At 41.4% G+C, this 15,994-nt stretch overlaps 1 protein-coding gene across 2 annotated transcripts in view; it reads right to left on the reverse strand.

The window, feature by feature from the left end:
* Nucleotides 1–15,994, reverse strand: part of TEX14 (testis expressed 14, intercellular bridge forming factor) — an 88,161-nt gene that overhangs the window by 13,252 nt on the left and 58,915 nt on the right. Inside the window, exons 14-24 of one of the 2 annotated variants that reach the window (XM_064494982.1) lie at nt 14,787–14,893; nt 12,635–12,760; nt 12,349–12,437; nt 11,186–11,467; nt 10,220–10,320; nt 8,319–8,438; nt 6,559–6,625; nt 3,955–4,036; nt 1,706–1,768; nt 1,064–1,191; nt 239–447 (exon numbers count right to left, since the gene is read on the reverse strand). In XM_064494982.1, the coding sequence (XP_064351052.1) occupies nt 239–447; nt 1,064–1,191; nt 1,706–1,768; nt 3,955–4,036; nt 6,559–6,625; nt 8,319–8,438; nt 10,220–10,320; nt 11,186–11,467; nt 12,349–12,437; nt 12,635–12,760; nt 14,787–14,893 (1,374 nt within the window). The remainder of the gene's footprint in view (nt 1–238; nt 448–1,063; nt 1,192–1,705; nt 1,769–3,954; nt 4,037–6,558; nt 6,626–8,318; nt 8,439–10,219; nt 10,321–11,185; nt 11,468–12,348; nt 12,438–12,634; nt 12,761–14,786; nt 14,894–15,994) is intronic. The other variant, XM_010990418.3, reaches the window with a different exon arrangement.

The raw sequence follows: 15,994 nt of genomic DNA on the forward strand, positions 1-15,994 counted from the left end.
GGACTCACCAAACATCTCTGGGGGTTAATCAAAAGGGTGAGGGGCATAGAAACTGAGGATTCAGGATCCATTCTACGATACAAACTCAGAGAGGAGGCCCAGGGAAGCCTGGCGAGGATTCAGCTTACTTCTTCCTTTCTTTGTAAAATGTATCTGGAGAAACCTTGGCCTTTTGGATCACTGAGGCCTCTGGACTCATACTCATTCCGTGAGTGTGCAACAGAGTTGGTATACTTACGAGATTAGTGAGTCTTGAAGGGGGAGTTGCAGAGGAAGTAAGAAGGGAATCTAGGCGCTTTGCTCTCTCTCGGACAGTTACAAATTTATCAGACAAAGTTTGAATAAATTCTTGACGGTTCCAGCATGAGGTAGACCCTGTTTTAACCTGAAATGTGATACTTTCCAGGCAGTCTTTATATTGACTAACAGCTGAAGAAACTGACCCTGCTGTAGAAACAAGGACAGTTAGTGTTTGAATCCTTTACATTATTTAAAAACAACAACAAGAAAAAAAAACCCATAAAACTCTGTACCTGTAACAGGATGTTCCAAATTGCTAATAACTGAAATAATCATTGATCTGAGACACAGCTCCTCAAGGCATAAACTTGGCCATCAGAATAAAGGGAGAGTATTTGAACCACAAATGCTCCAGAAATAAGGATACTGGAGAGCAGGTATTTGATGCTGGCCACATGCACTTGCAGGACTCAGAACTTTGTATGTTTAAGTACAAGGTATTGTCTTAAGTTACAAACTCTAGATAATCCCATTTAAGCACTAATTCAACAGTGCTTAGAGGACAAAGTAGGCTCTTTATTTGCATGTCTCCACTGCTAGGGTAAAAAAAAAATCTCCTTATAGCTGCTTATAAACCACCACCACCACCACTACCTGGTCTCACATGGGATTATCCCCTTCAGCTCCGGCCCTAAAGAAACCTCTCTGCACTGTGAGAAAACACATTAGGAGGTCTGTTCCCACAGTCTGGCTTCCCACAGCCAATGAAGCAGGGGCTGTCAGTTCCTCTCCCAGAACATCTCTCCTCCCTGCGGGTGATTACCTGGGCTGAGCGGCGTGCTGACGCTAGTAGGCGCATGGTTTATTTTGGGTGTTTTGCATGAGACTTCCTTAAAAGAACCGTCTTGTTCATAGGAGATACTAGACAGGTCCTGAATATCTGTCAATGATCTAAAGAATCAAGAGCACACAGTAGTTGAGGGATGTTTAAAAAAATTAAACACTATATTCCTAAGAGGTACTTTTTAAGGATGCTCTTGACAAAAATCTTTATTTGGCAAGAGGCCAAAATTAGAGACTATCTTAGAATATCCATAAGGTATCTATAAGATATTTAAGATATCTTAAAGAGAATACTGCAGAGTATCTTAAAAAGAGATACTAACTTTATTCCTATCTCAGCAGCTAAAAATAAATTCCATAGGTGACAGTGCATTTATGTGGAAAACAGATTTAATCTACCTCAAGTATAAACTTATTATTATCACTGTATTCCCTTGACTGTAAAATGCTATTAGTTTAGATCACATCATCAAAACAGCTTTTTGGTGAAAGAAGTAACAGGCTCACATTAAATGCACACATAAAAATGGGAAGAATGCAAATTCGTACAAACAAGGAAATACTATTTTCCTAAACCCAAGGCTTTGCACAGAATTTGCAGGCAACCCTCTGGTGGCCATACATGTCTTTCTCTTTCATTTCCTTTGGTGACTCCTTTAGTGTCTCCTCTTGTTTGTCTTCAGTGCTGTAAGAGAGAAAACGAGAAAATGCTATGAATCCCCTGTCAGCAGAGTGCACCAACATGGTACAAGGGACAATTTGATTGGCCCAGTGGGAGAAGCAGTGGGAAAGGCATGGAGCTGAGAAGTAGGAAGTGAGGGCTCTGGTCCTGCAGCTGCCACTGACTAGTCACATGTTCTCAGGCGTGTCTGGGCCTCAATTTCCTCTCCAGAGACTGAGTAAATACTCTCCAAGGGTCAGTCTGTCTGAAATCAGACAGTCTAATATCTGATGTCTAATGATGCTACTGGCTAAGCAAGCTTCTGAGGAAATCAATGAAACTCAGGAACTTTGCTGGGGATAGAGACTGGAGCAAAGGGCACAGCCCTGGGGCTTTACCAACTGTGAGACTGCTTCCTGGAGGCCAAGAGAGGCTTGTGCCCAAAAAATGGCCAGAAAAGTATACTGAAGACAAACCTGACCTGTTTCTACTTTAACCAATATTTAAGATTCAATTTCAATATTCAAACACAAACTATAAGACTGATTCCACCCTAAATCCTTCCAAATGTTTTTACATTCTTAATTTTTGCAGCAATCCTGTAGACCAATGGTGCAAAGGAAAGAGCAAAGATTTTGGATTAAGTTGTGATTATTAATTCTGTTCACAAAACATTTGTTTTTCTTTTGAGCACAAAGTAGGACAGTACTTTTTGGCCCTCCTGATTTATACAAATGGCCATGTGACTTGTTTTAACCAGTGAAATGTAAGTGAAAGCGATGTGATTCACTTTGGGGCAGAAACTTTAAAAGCCCAGTGCACAATTCACCAAGCTCCCTTCTTCCTGCTTCAGCAAGAAAGGAAGCACAAAGACGTAGTCTCTCTCAGCCTAGACTTCTGATAGAAGGTAATATAGCACAGAACACTCCTGGACAACCCATTATGGACATGAAGCATAAGCACAAAATAATTTTTTGTTGTTTTAAGCCACTAATATCTGGAGGTTGTTTGTTACATAGCATAATCTAGCCTATCCTGACTGATATAACTACTTACTAACTGTGCAAACTTAGAAAAAATACTTTAAACTCTCTGAACATTGCTTTCTTTATTGGCAGAATCAGAGGGTTGTTATTTCAATTAAGTTTGACAAAACAGAGAATCTGGCATAGGGTAGCTACTGAAGAAATTCTAGTTATAATTATTATAGGTAAGGAAACTGAGGTCCAGAAAGGAGGAAAGTAATCTGAATGTTACTATACCAGGCACTCAGCATCTATTATTAGTTTTTTAGTTAAACTTTTTATTTTGAGATAATTCCATGTATACTCACATGTAGTTTTAAGAAATACTCTTTACCCAGTTTTCCCCAATTTCCTAACATCTTGCAAATCTATAAACAACACCAGAACCAAGATATCGACATTAACACGGTCAAGATACAGACCATTTCCACCACAAGGACCCATCATGTTGCCCTTTCATAGCTATGTTTATTTCTCTCCCACTCACACCTCTTCCTTAACCCCAAGAAACCACTCATTTGTTCTTTATTTCTATAATTTTATCACTTCAAGAAAGTTTCATATAAGCAGAATCATATAGTAAATAACTTTTGGGGGTTGATTTTCCCACTCAGCATAATTCTCTCGAGATTTAACCCGGTTGTTGCACGTATCAATAGTTCATTCTTTTTTTTTGCTGAGGAGTATTCCGTGGTATGGACATACCACAGTCTGTTAAATCCTTCACTTGTTAGATAACATCTGGGTTTCCAGATTTTGGGTATTATGAATCAAGCTGCTATAAACATTCATATATGTGCTTTTGTGTAAATGTAATTCTTCATTTCTCTCGGATAAATGCCCAGGAATCATATTATTACTTTTAACCTCTATGTCAACATTCCCAGAGAGGATTCTTATCACTATTTTACAAATGGAGAGCTAGAAGAGAGGGGTTGAGAAATCTGACTAAGGCCACACAGTTAGAAAGGCAGAGTCAGGATCTAAATACAGATAATGGCTCCTTTTCATAACCCCTCACGATTCTGCTGAACAAGTCCTAATGCAACTAAGCTGCCCAAAGTTTATCATTATAACATGATGGCTATTACATTCAAAGACAAGCAATATATAAATACGGGGCATTACCATCATTTAACAATACTTCCATGAATCTGAAATTGTGAATAAAATAATAGCATATACCTTCGTATAGGTTGGAATTGATACTTGGTCAAAATTTCAGCATTCTTTCCAAATCTTTTTCTCATTTGAAATTTTTCTTCATCTGGAAGAATTAAATAAATGCATTTTTAGTGAATTTTTACCAACCCAGAATATTATTGTCATTCCTTAAAATTTTTTCTTTTTCTGGTCCAGAATGAGAAATAATCTGGATAATCAAAGTGCTTCCTAATTGGGTTTGGACTGAGTATTGTGGAAGAGGTTTTTGCTCTGAAAGTTTATTTTTCTTTCTCGGAGGAGAGAAGTGTATTCTGACACTCAGAATACAATCAAGCCATTTACTGGCCTTTCAGTTATAACTGCACAGTTATTTCTGGAGACAAATGTTGTTTTTGTCTTTTCAGGAAGGCAAACTGACCTGGTTCCTGTCAACAGACACCAGGGGGCGTTGAAACCAAGAACTGTTTGTTCACTAAAGATTTCAAAGAGAAAAGACTATTAGCTGGGCATTCCCAGAATGCTAACTGTGTCTCTTGGCCACCAAACACTACTTAACAGTGGGGGTGGGGTCTTGAGTACTAAGGAGCTAATTCAACTGTCTTCTGTTCTCATGGGCATCAAGCGTCTGAAGTTACTTCTTCCCAGTTCTCAGTAGGATATTTTGCAGGCCTCTGGGGTGCACAGGGCCAGTGTCCATTTTCCTTCCCGCCTTTACACTGCTCTGGTTTATAAAGAAGGAGACAGACAGACCAGCCTGCCCTGTTGACAAACGCTCATGATCCCCCTGCCATTCTTCAGGCCCGGAGGTAGTCTGGTGGGCAATGGGAGGCCCACCATAATAGTGCCACCTTCAGCAGAAGCCAAGATGCTTTGAAACCCCACCAGCGGAGAAGCACTGGGGTTCTTCTTACAACCCTCTTTCAAATGCCTAGAGAGCATAAACACCTAGAAAGCATAAATGAATCCCTAATAAGCACAATTTAGAGCTGGAGGGGAACTTAGAGATTTTAAAGTCTGACTCTCTCCTTTACTTTATACGAGGGGAAAGTATGGCCCTGGAGTGAAGTGACCTGCCCAAGGTCATGCAGAAAAAAAAAAAATCAGTGGCAGAACTGGGCTTGGAATCTAGCATGTATCTAACTGTTACCTCTTAGTACCTCCTGGGATGGAGAGGATATATGTCAGAGCACTAGAAGAGGGGAAGAGAAGGGCTGAAAGGTGGGAACAGTAGAAATCAGAGGCTTCTACATGTACTTCAGATGTCTGTACCAAACTAGTTCTGGTTTTCTGACCTACCTGCCCTATAACTTCTCTATTCTCCTCAACCCTCTTCCAGATACAAGTGGAGTGGCCACGCACAGGCCAGGCTCACACAGAAGGTGATCCTGGGCAGAGACTCCACAGAAAGAACTGGGTGGCCAGAGACCCAGGTCTGGAAATTTTAACTGTTCATCCAAAAGCTTACCTATTATCCTGAGAATTTAACTGTTCATGTAAAAGCTTACAGCCACTTAAAAAGCTTGAGGCCTGAATCAGGTTAGAGATGGACGCTGGAGTATGCAGCAGAAGGAAGGGAGCAGGTTTAGAACCCATGCCCGCCCTGCCTAGGCTGTTGAGACATGACCGTGAACCAAGCTTCAGTAGGCTAGTAGGTGGGTAAAACAGATGGCTGCATACCTTAAGAGCAAAAGTGCACAATTTAAAGTGTCTATATGAACACAGAAAACAAACTTACGGTTACCAGAGGGGAAAGGGGTGGGAAGGGATAACTGGGAGCTCAAGATTTGCAGATACTGATTGGTACATATAAAATAGATAAACAAGTTTATACTGTATAGCACAGGGAACTATATTCGATATCTTGCAGTAGCTCACAGTGAAAAAGAATATGAAAACGAATATATGCATGTTCATGTATGACTGAAGCATTGTGCTGTACACCAGAAACTGATACAACATTGTAAACTGACTGTACTTCAATAAAAAAAAGTAAAATAAATAAAGTGTCTATATCAGAACCTGTGGTTCACTTGTATCTTGTCTTGTACCACACCCGGGCTGCTGATCCAAGGTTAACTTCCCAGGTAACAGAAAGCAGTTGCTAAGTTTACAGAACCTAAGGTCCTCCGGTGGAAGGGTGTTATATTGACTGTACTACTGACTATTATTAACTCTTTGCTAAGATGCCAAGCAAGCAGAAGAGACGGTGAAACTCTGCCTTTTGGGGGTAGAGAAGAACATGGAAACCTATTTCTTGTTGTTGTTGGGTCAATGACTAGCTGTGTGGCCTGGGCAAATCGCTCAGACAGATCAGCAAAGATAACTGAAGACCTGCTATGTTCCACAAAAGAGCCTGAAATCTAGGGAAAGACCAGAGAAGCAACTGCTCCAGCGTGTGCTGTAAGAATGCAAGGGGTGTAAGTAAGGTGACGTGTGGGTGTCAGGAGGCTAGTGAGGGAGGGGCAGGGGATTCATCCCAACGGGGAAAGCACTGAGCCTAGGTTTTCTCATCTATAAAATGAGGGGACTGGAAGGTTATCTCTAAGGACCTTTCCAGCTCTATGTGTGATCTGATACAAAGTGAAGACACGATTCTCAAAGGAATCTGCCCTGAGGACTTATTACCAGAAGCTTGAGGTTGGGCACAAGTATCCGGTGTTCCTTCAGAGTCTTCTTCAATGGGACTTGAGGTCTACAAAAGAATGAGAGAGCAAAGAAAGGAGGTTCACTGGACGCAGACAGATCATCAAAAGGTCGAGAGAGAATTTCCTGATGTTCTCAAATCTTGAAAATCTTTCTAAGATCCCGGCACCTTTCATAGAAAAAGAACAAACCTTCTTCACAGACATTAAGAACTCATTTGTACTGTAAGTTTCTCCTCAACAATAAGCCCTCCCACCTCCTATGGTGAGGGGGAGCTGGGTGACTTCTCTTCTTTATGGCATTATCTTCTCCTCCCCACAACCTTCCAACTAAGATGTTTTGACTCCTGGGAGCTTTATCAGGAAAGCCAAAGAAGGCTGGAAAAATGGCCTAGACTGCAAAGCTACCCTATGGGGTGAGAGCTCGGAACACTGGTTCCCTTGAGGGGAGGCAGTGACTGAGAGGAGGAACAAGGAGGTCTTTGGGGGGACCAGGAACGTTCTAGTTCTTGACTTGGGTGCAGGCCACATGAGTGTGTTCAGTGAGTACAAGCTCATGAGCTGTACACTAAAGATGTGTGTACTTGTGTCTATGTTACACTTTTTATATACATGTACATGTTACATGAATGTACATATGTAAATATATATACTTTACATCTTTTGATTAAAGATTTTCTTAATGTCCCAGTACACAGTAAAATCAAGAATGTTTAAAGGATTACTCTGTGTTTTCATTTTTGTTTTTTTGGGGGGGGGTAATTAGGTTTATTTATTTATTTTTTAATGGAGGTACTGGGAATTGAACCCAGGACCCTCATGCGTACTAAACACGGACTCTCCCATTGAGTTATACCCACCACCCATCACCGAGTTTTCAGAAGTGCAGATGAGGGAAAATTATGCTTTTTTATGCATCATTGAATTCTTCTTGTTAGTCAAATGTGACTGACACATACAGTCCTCTCTTTCCTCTACCCAACCTTCCATATTGGTAAAAAAAAAAAGCCTCAAAAGGTGGCGGGTTAAAGGGAGGTGAGGTACAAAATTATATGAGTAAATAAGAGGATCTAATGAGTTTCATTTTATAAACGAAAATACTCTGTACAAATAGGTTCTTGCAAAAGCTAGGCGGAGCCCAGAGAAAGCCGTGTGTACTAGACAGCCTCACATCCACTGCCAAACCCGAGCCTCTGTTCCCGGTTCTCCCACCACTAAAGTTTGGCAGGCCAGGGCTAACTGCCTCTGCTGGTGACAGCCAGCTCTTCTTCACGCAGGCTGCCTTCTCTACCCTCCGGGGAAGGATGTGTGAATTAGATAACAAGAAGACAAGTGTTTTGAAAAAAAAAGTACAAAATGCTGTACAAATGCAGAAACCACAGTTTTGGAAGAAAAAAATTTACAATCTTCATTACCCGAAAAATGTGACAATGGATATATGTATGTTCATGTATAAGTGAAAAATTGTGCTCTACACTGGAATTTGACACATTGTAAAATGACTATAACTCAACAAAAAAAATGTAAAAAAAAATTTTTTTAAATAAAAAGATAATTTAAAAAAAAATCATTACCCGAAATCTTATTTTTCAGATTGTTTTTTTTCAAATACATGAAAACACTGATAAGCTGACATTATATACTTTAATGTGTGACCTGTTTTTCTTAATAAAAATAATTTTAAAGGAATAAGGCAACAGAGAAAGCTGAAAATATACTTCATCCTGAACTGTAATTTTTTACCTCTAGAGTCAAGTTTTCTTGAGCAGTTGAAAAGTAAAAATATTCATAGTCTGGAGTCAAAAATTCATCTGTTACATCTTCAGAAGACTCTGGTGAACAAGTTGATTGCCTGAACTGATCCTATGAATAACGCAGGAAATCACTTTTAAGTTGATGTTCAGTGTAAATGAATCCCTGTATAGCTAGATGCAGCGTTAATGACGGGGTATCAGGGTGACACTGAGCTCTTCCCGCCTACTAGCACCTCTGCCTCTGCCCTCCTTCCCCACAGTGAGCTGTGAGCCCGCCCTGAGCAAGTGTGACGAAGGACAGTCCTCAATCTCAACATCCTAATCTGCACAATGCAAGTGTAGGGAGGCTGGGCGACCTTTTTGCTCTAAAATTCTCAGGAAGAAGAAAGGCCCCAGACAACTCAAGCTAGGGACTGAGTTTAAACACCCTGACCCTCAGGGCACAGACACAGGCTGTGTGTGGGAGCCGTCCTCCAGGCTGAGGCTGCTCGGGCCTGGGGACCCCCTCGGGTGTTCTACATTAAAGGCAAGTGAAGGAGCATGATTTTTTTAAGTATCAGTGCAATCTCAATAATAAAAATAAAGTAAAATAATTTAAAGTAAGTTATTCCTTCAGTACCTCTGCTCTCTACACCTTATTTTTCTGCTGTTTCTCTACATTCAGGCCCTGATGACCACGTGGCCAGATATTGGCTTCTTTCCTCACCTTCAGTCATCCCTTTGCAGAGGTTTTGTGGTTCGTTTCTTTGGACATTGTTTTTGCCACAATCCCTCTTCTGTGCACTTAGCAGCTGCTTTCCTTTACCTCTCACATCAAATTGAAATTTCTCAGACAAGCCTGGCCCCCTCGCACCGTCCCCACTTCCCTGACAGACCTGCTTCCCTAGCCAAGCCAGTATGCCTCTTGTGGCACATCCTTCCAGCCCTAACGTGAGAGGAAGAATGAATTGTCCTGTGAGTGGTTTGTGTGCTGTGACTAAATACAACACTATGTTCTTCAAAAGACCTCAAATGTTATCACAATTGTATTTGTACACTGTTTCATTCTCAATTGCTATTTATATTCCTTAAATGATTGTGGCCCCACGTCAATGACGGTTAAAGAACTTTTGGTTCCTTACTCTGGCTGGACTATGGCCCAACTGCATGCTTGAAAAATGCAAGGCTGCAACCCCAATGCAAATGCTAAGAAATGACTGAGTCCCAGAGATCTTGCTGAAGCACGGTTTTCGGGCATGAACACATTGCCTCCACTGAGCTGAGAGCCAGATTTGGGTCTCAGATGACATTCCAGGCGAAGGTACTCTCATCACAACCCTGGCCTTGCTTTCCCTACTTCAACCTAACTTTAGTCACAAGCTTTGGGAGCTGACCTCACACTGTGCTTTAAGAGTGGGTCTTGGAAGGGAGGGTAGAGCTCAGTGGTAGAATGCGTGCTTAGCACGCACAAGGTCCTGCGTTCAATCCCCAGTACCTCCACTTAAATAGATACATACATACATACATACATACATACATACATACATACATACATAAACAAACCTAATTACCTCCCCCTAAAACAAAACAAAAAAGCAAAATAATAAAAACAGGAATTGGTCTTGTCTACCCCGCTAGACAGAAAGCTCAAGAACCAGAGCTGAATCTAACACTTGTCTGTGTTTTCTTCAAGCTCCAAGGTACACAATGCTTTGAGCTGAACTAATGCAAAAAGTATTAGGCACGGAGGAAAGACTTCTTCATTCATGTCAGAGACATGAGGGCACATCCTCCAAAACAAACAAAAAAAAGCTCCTGTAGATATTATTTCAATGTCATATTACAGAACAACCCAGTTCTACTTTATTAGGTCCTCGGGCTCAAGCTGGCTCTCCAGGCTGTATTACTTACACTGTAAGGTTTCTCAGTGACCACAGATGCATCAGAATTTGCTGGAAAGACTTTACTGTGCTCTGGCTGCTCATTTTTTCTGAGGGGCAGGTTGCTGATACCTAATGATTATAACAAAATCACTGTCAGTGATATTCAAATGGCACAGAAGGGGCAAAGGACAGTGTGGGAGAAGAGATGCATGCATATTCTGCCAAGGGTGACCATGTTTCATATGTCAGCTTCAGTCCAGAAAGTGGAGACTGTTAGTTTAGCCTGGCCCCAGCACGCAGCCTGGATCGTCCACCCTTTTGTCCACCCACTCAAGAGTGATCCTTGACAAGGAAGAGAATTTAAGCACAAAAAAACCCCCCAAGCTAATAGATTTTCTACCTAAGATAAATGATCTTTTAAATGTGCCTTTCTTTGACTTGCAAGCACCTGTGAAATGATATCCCAGGCCCTGACTGGAAGCAAATTACCAGGTGGAAATACACAGCCTTCAGTTTTAACCTGCAAATCTCTAAGTGATGACAGTAAATGGCATTTGCCTCTGGGTTCCTCTGCCACAGACTCTCTGAGAGCCGGTGGAATTTTTCTGGCTTAAAATGCAATGCAAAGAAATGGACAGTAGAGAATGGCCTTCCATCAATGCCCTCAGGTAAAAGGTGCAATTCCTTGCCAGGTTAGACCAAGCACCAGGCTCAGAGCATGGGGGTTATTTCACTTCCTTCGGACAAAGGAGTCTGCTCCAGTAATAGAAAAACTCATGAATCTCTGGATTTCTTTACCTGTGGGAAGGACAGTGGGATCAGAAGGGCATGCTGCTTTCCTCTGGAAGTGAGGATTCCCAGACAGATAGGAAAGGAGAGAAGACCAACCAAAACAAAGGAAACATTCTTGGAAGTTCACTTGTTTTTGAGAGCTGGCAACTCGATCAAGCTCACCTACCCCCTCACCTACCCCAATTCCTCCAACTGATCTTACTAGTGAAACTTGGAGGCCCTGGCTGTCTGCCACGCTGGTCCCTGTTACGGTCACTGTCGTCTGTTATGTCACACTTCTCATTTCCTCCCGGCGCATCACTTTTCTTGGGATACTGTATAGCTCGCTGCCAATCCACGTGCTCAGAGACCCGACTGGGGGGCTGCAGCAGGGGAGCAGGCTCATTTTCAGCCTCATTCTCTAAAGTCAAACTGTTCTGAGGACTCCAAGGAAGTACCGCCAGCTGCCCCGAAGCTGCTTTCTCTGCCATTTCTTTCACCTCCCCTGGATATAAGAGAAAGTGGCATTTAAAACAGCACAACCAACACTGGAAGCAAAAGCTTTCGATTCTTCAAGAGTCATGTAATACTTTTACAGCTCATATTGTCACAATGGTTGCCTTTTTAGAACCAGCATCTTGTCATCCTGAGCTTGCCCCATTTGGCTTGAAGCGGAGGAGAGGAGAGAATTAATGACACAGCGAGGAAAGGGCAGAATTTCAGTTAGTTACAGCCCTTTTTGCTGAATTTCAGAATAGAAGGCAGCAGAAAACTTCTAGATGGACTTTCTTGCTGTGAAGATTTTATAAGAAAATGACAACCGAAGCCCCTAGGCTGCAGAGGCTAATGGAATGAATTCTATTCGAGTGTGTCTAGCCTTTCTAGACCACACTCAGCTCATAATTTGGGAGTATATATATGAATGTACGTGTGTGTTTTCATTTAAATTTTCAATACTTTTGCAATATCACTTAGCATTAGTATTAAAAAACTCAGACACTGTATCCTTTTAAGATTACAAGACAAAACTGATACAAAAGGATACTGCCCACAGGATGTGTGAAAGTGACAGGGCAAGCCCTCTACTTTCATAGTTATATGTTAAATATGTATATTGTGAGATTATCTATTTTTACTACATTTGTCACGTAACATTCATCTATATAGAGAGGAAGCAGGAACATTTCCTATATAGTCTAGAAATGGAAAAAGCACTTCTGCAGTTTGTAATCAGAAAGGTCGTGCTTTGAAAACGGAATGATCTAGCAGAAGAAGAGAATGTAAGATGACGCTGCAGTACAGGCTGTGTACTGAGAGATAACAACCAGGTGAGAAAAATACTTTAAATTTCATTTTGTCCAATAGAACCCATGACTTTATACTCACTTTTCCATTTTAAGTGTGTCTCTCCATCATCTTCACTATTTCTTGACTTTGCGTTAAAGATTTCAGAAGACACTGATTCCATACTGATCCTGAATTGCATAGATTTTGTGGGGGAGCGAGTGGACACAAACACATCAGTTTGCTCAAGTTCTTGACAAAACCCCAAGCCCATCAATCCCCCTAGAGGACTGTCCCCTATTCTCAGAGCTGTTCCTGGGGTTGCACTGACTCCTACCCACCACCAGAGGGCAGCAGGCTCCCCAGTGTTCAGCCTGCAAGGCTCTACTGGGTAGAGCCCCAGCCAGGGCTGGATGATGAGGGTGGTCCTTGTGGGTGGCTTGGCATGGTGAGGAGTGCACTACTGAGCTGTGTCATTTTGGTTCGGGCACTGGACTCTCTAAGCCTTCCTTGGCTAAGAAACGAAAGGACTGGGTTAAAAGGTCTTGAGGTAGAAGACCCACAATTGAAACATAGTTTCACCAGACAGACTCCTGGTCCTTGGGCTGTAGCAGGACCCTCCCACAATGACACAGAACATAGGTGATGGTTCAGTAACTATTCCTGCCCTTTGATCAGAATTCTCTGGTGACAGAGCCACCTGCATATCAGCGATAGCATAATTGCTAACATTTGTAAAGATGGTCTTAAGGCACAAGGGATTCTGAAGACTATTCAGAGATCTACAGCCTAGTTTCACTGAGTTCTAGATCATGATTAGCCACTAGCTAGCTCTCTGACTTTGGCAAACTGCAATCTCTCTGAGCCAAGGTTTCCTCATGTGCAAAACAAGGGAGTCTCTTTTTCCTCTAAATATCCAATTATATATATATATTTTATTTTTATTTATATATATATATAAGTTTATATATATATATATATATATAAAATCATCTATTAAACCAACTCTTTGAAAATGTGTGACCTGTGGCATATATATGAATTTCCTTTTATTCAGAATATCCTACTCTCCTGCTGGACCAGAGTGCAGAGAGAGATGGTTGAATCAGAAAGTCACAAAGGATCAGCTTCTTTAAAGAGCAATTTGGCAACAGCTCTCAAGAATCTTTAAAAATATTCAAACCCTCTGACCGACTAACCCTGCTTCTGGGAATCTATCAAGGACTTAACCCAAAATGCAGGAAAAAATTTACTGACAAATCACTGTAGACCTATTCATTAAAAAAAAAAAAAAAGAAGAAAACCACTTAAAATTCAACAATGGGGGAAATCCAACAATTTCAAAGTAAGTTTACAAGATGTTTTTAATAACAAGGGATAATGCTCATGTTTTAATGTAAAGTGAAAATTCAGGATATAAAATTTCCTACACATATATAATTACAATTTTTTGAAGCATACAAAAAGACTAGGTGGATTGGTAGAAAAGTCTTAAATTTTTCTTTGGTCTGTTTTTTGTTCTCTTGGGGGAAGAGGGTGGAGCTGGACAGGGGAGGCCACAACCATACTTTTGCTTTGTCATCCAGTGGCTACACTAGCACCCCATCTACTTTTATCAATCATGTGAGGGCTAAACTCTCTGATGCCAGTTAGGTGATTCTTCAATAATTTCCCTCGTAAAGGTAAAACACACTAATCTAGAATGTCTGGACATTTTCCTTGATTCTCCATTAATGCACATATTTGACCAAACTGAAAGGAACAGCAAACTCTTGTCATTAGACTCAATCACTGCTGGGGACAGGAACAAAATTTTTTTTCTAGGAGAACTGACTTCAAAGCTATGTATTAATGCTGTCATTTAACCACAGAAAAGGAAAACTAAAACTGATATACTACTCTGTCTTGAAAACAAACATTTATTGCTCCTTTAATAACTCCTCCAATGCAAAATAAAATGCTTTACCTAAGTTTTTAAAAGCCCAGTTTTGGGGGGTGCTGTATAACTCAGTGGTAGAGCATGTACTTAGCATGCACAAGGTCCTAGGTTCAATCCCCAGTGCCTCCATAAAAAACAAACAAACAAACAAACAAAAAAAACCAGCGTACACATGTGCTTTCCTTCCAGTGATCTGCGCTGAAACCACAGCAGATCCCCCCAGAGTCAGCCATGCTTATTTTGAACAACCCAGGTTTTCACACAGCTGATTTCTGGAGCACTGGCAAGTGGAAGCTGGTGCTTCTTTTTATAAGAAAAACAATCTGGGCAGTTAAAGGTAGGATGCTTTGCCTTTGACAACTAATGAGTTCTGTCTGGTTAACCTGCCAAACACTTCACCTTTGATGTCTCCTGCGATTTTATACTCCTCTTCCCGCTCACTTAATGGAGAGAACCTGCCAAGATCTGCTTCTGTGTTACTATTCCCTCACCTCTCACAATCTCTTTGTCAATAGACACATGAAGATCAGTAAGTGGCCTCAGGGTGACACGGGAATCTGAAGACATGGTGACACAAAGAACAATAAAAATGTTAACCCACCTGCTGGTATGTTGGTTCCTCTTTCTTTCCGAACTGTCCTTGGCTCCGTGAGTGGGCTGAAACTGTTCGCCTGTGCTCTGTTTTCCAGGGTCACAAAGAGCTGGCAGCTTAAAAAGCAGCAGACATGTTTCAGTGCTTTGATGAAGGAATTCCGCTCCTTTTCTCTTCACTCTCACATTCTATTTTTAAAGCAATCTTGTAAATATGTAGAACTAACCAGACCTCCCAAGACAATTTCCTTTTGCATGTTTCATTATCTAGTAACTCATCTCTTAGCTGGAGGCCCTTACGTAGAAATGTTGGCCCCCAGGACCCCAGTCCAGATGGGGTGCAAGACAGAATAAGCAGACAAAACAGACATCAAAAATCTGGGGTGGGAAGGAGGGTAACAGCTCAGTGGTAGAGCGCGTGCTTAACATGCACAAGGTCCTGGGTTCTATCTCCAGTACCTCCATTAAAAAAAAAAAATCCAAAATCTTTCCCCTATAGTAAGGCAGCAGGCTTTGTGGCAGGAGCCCCAGGCCCTGGGTTCTAGTCTAATCCTTATTGTGTTTCAGTTTCTTCATCCACAAAACAGGGACAATATCTGCCTAAATCTACCAGTGGGGGTGCAATCAAACAAAGCCTACAATATTTGTAAATAGTAGAAGTAAAATAAATTAAAGCCTTTGCCTTTCTCCAAAGAGAAAAACTTTGGAGTCCTACTCCACCCTGGTCTCGGTCACACCAACGGGTCTCGGGAAGTTCAAGTCCCTGAGCTCGAGCTTCACACTCTGTCAAAGGATGGGCTCAATCCACCTCTAAAATCCTGACTCAAGAGGCAGGAAGCTCTCTATGTGTGAACTTGTTCAGATTCATTCATTTATTCACTCCCTCAATGACCATTTATTGAGTACCTTCTATGTGCTAGGCACCTTGCTAAGTGTGGGGACAGAGAATGAGTGAGATCTGTCCTTAAGAAGTTCACGGACAAACCACTCTTCAACCCATGGTTTCTCACATCCTCTGAGGCATCTTCTTTGAATACCAAGTTCTTCTCTGTGTTTGAGCTACTCAGAGAAGAGCTTGTGGTTCATCCATCATAATATCCCATAGTCTAATAAATAGCTGCTGTCTCTATAAATGTTTGCTAAATGAGTGAATGAGTTAATTAAGCAATTTAGAATGGGGATTAATACCTGCCCAAGATATCACACTTGGTGAGCTGA

This window comes from Camelus dromedarius, chromosome 16 (assembly GCF_036321535.1).
Source record: "Camelus dromedarius isolate mCamDro1 chromosome 16, mCamDro1.pat, whole genome shotgun sequence".
NCBI classification, from domain to species: Eukaryota; Metazoa; Chordata; class Mammalia; order Artiodactyla; family Camelidae; genus Camelus; species Camelus dromedarius.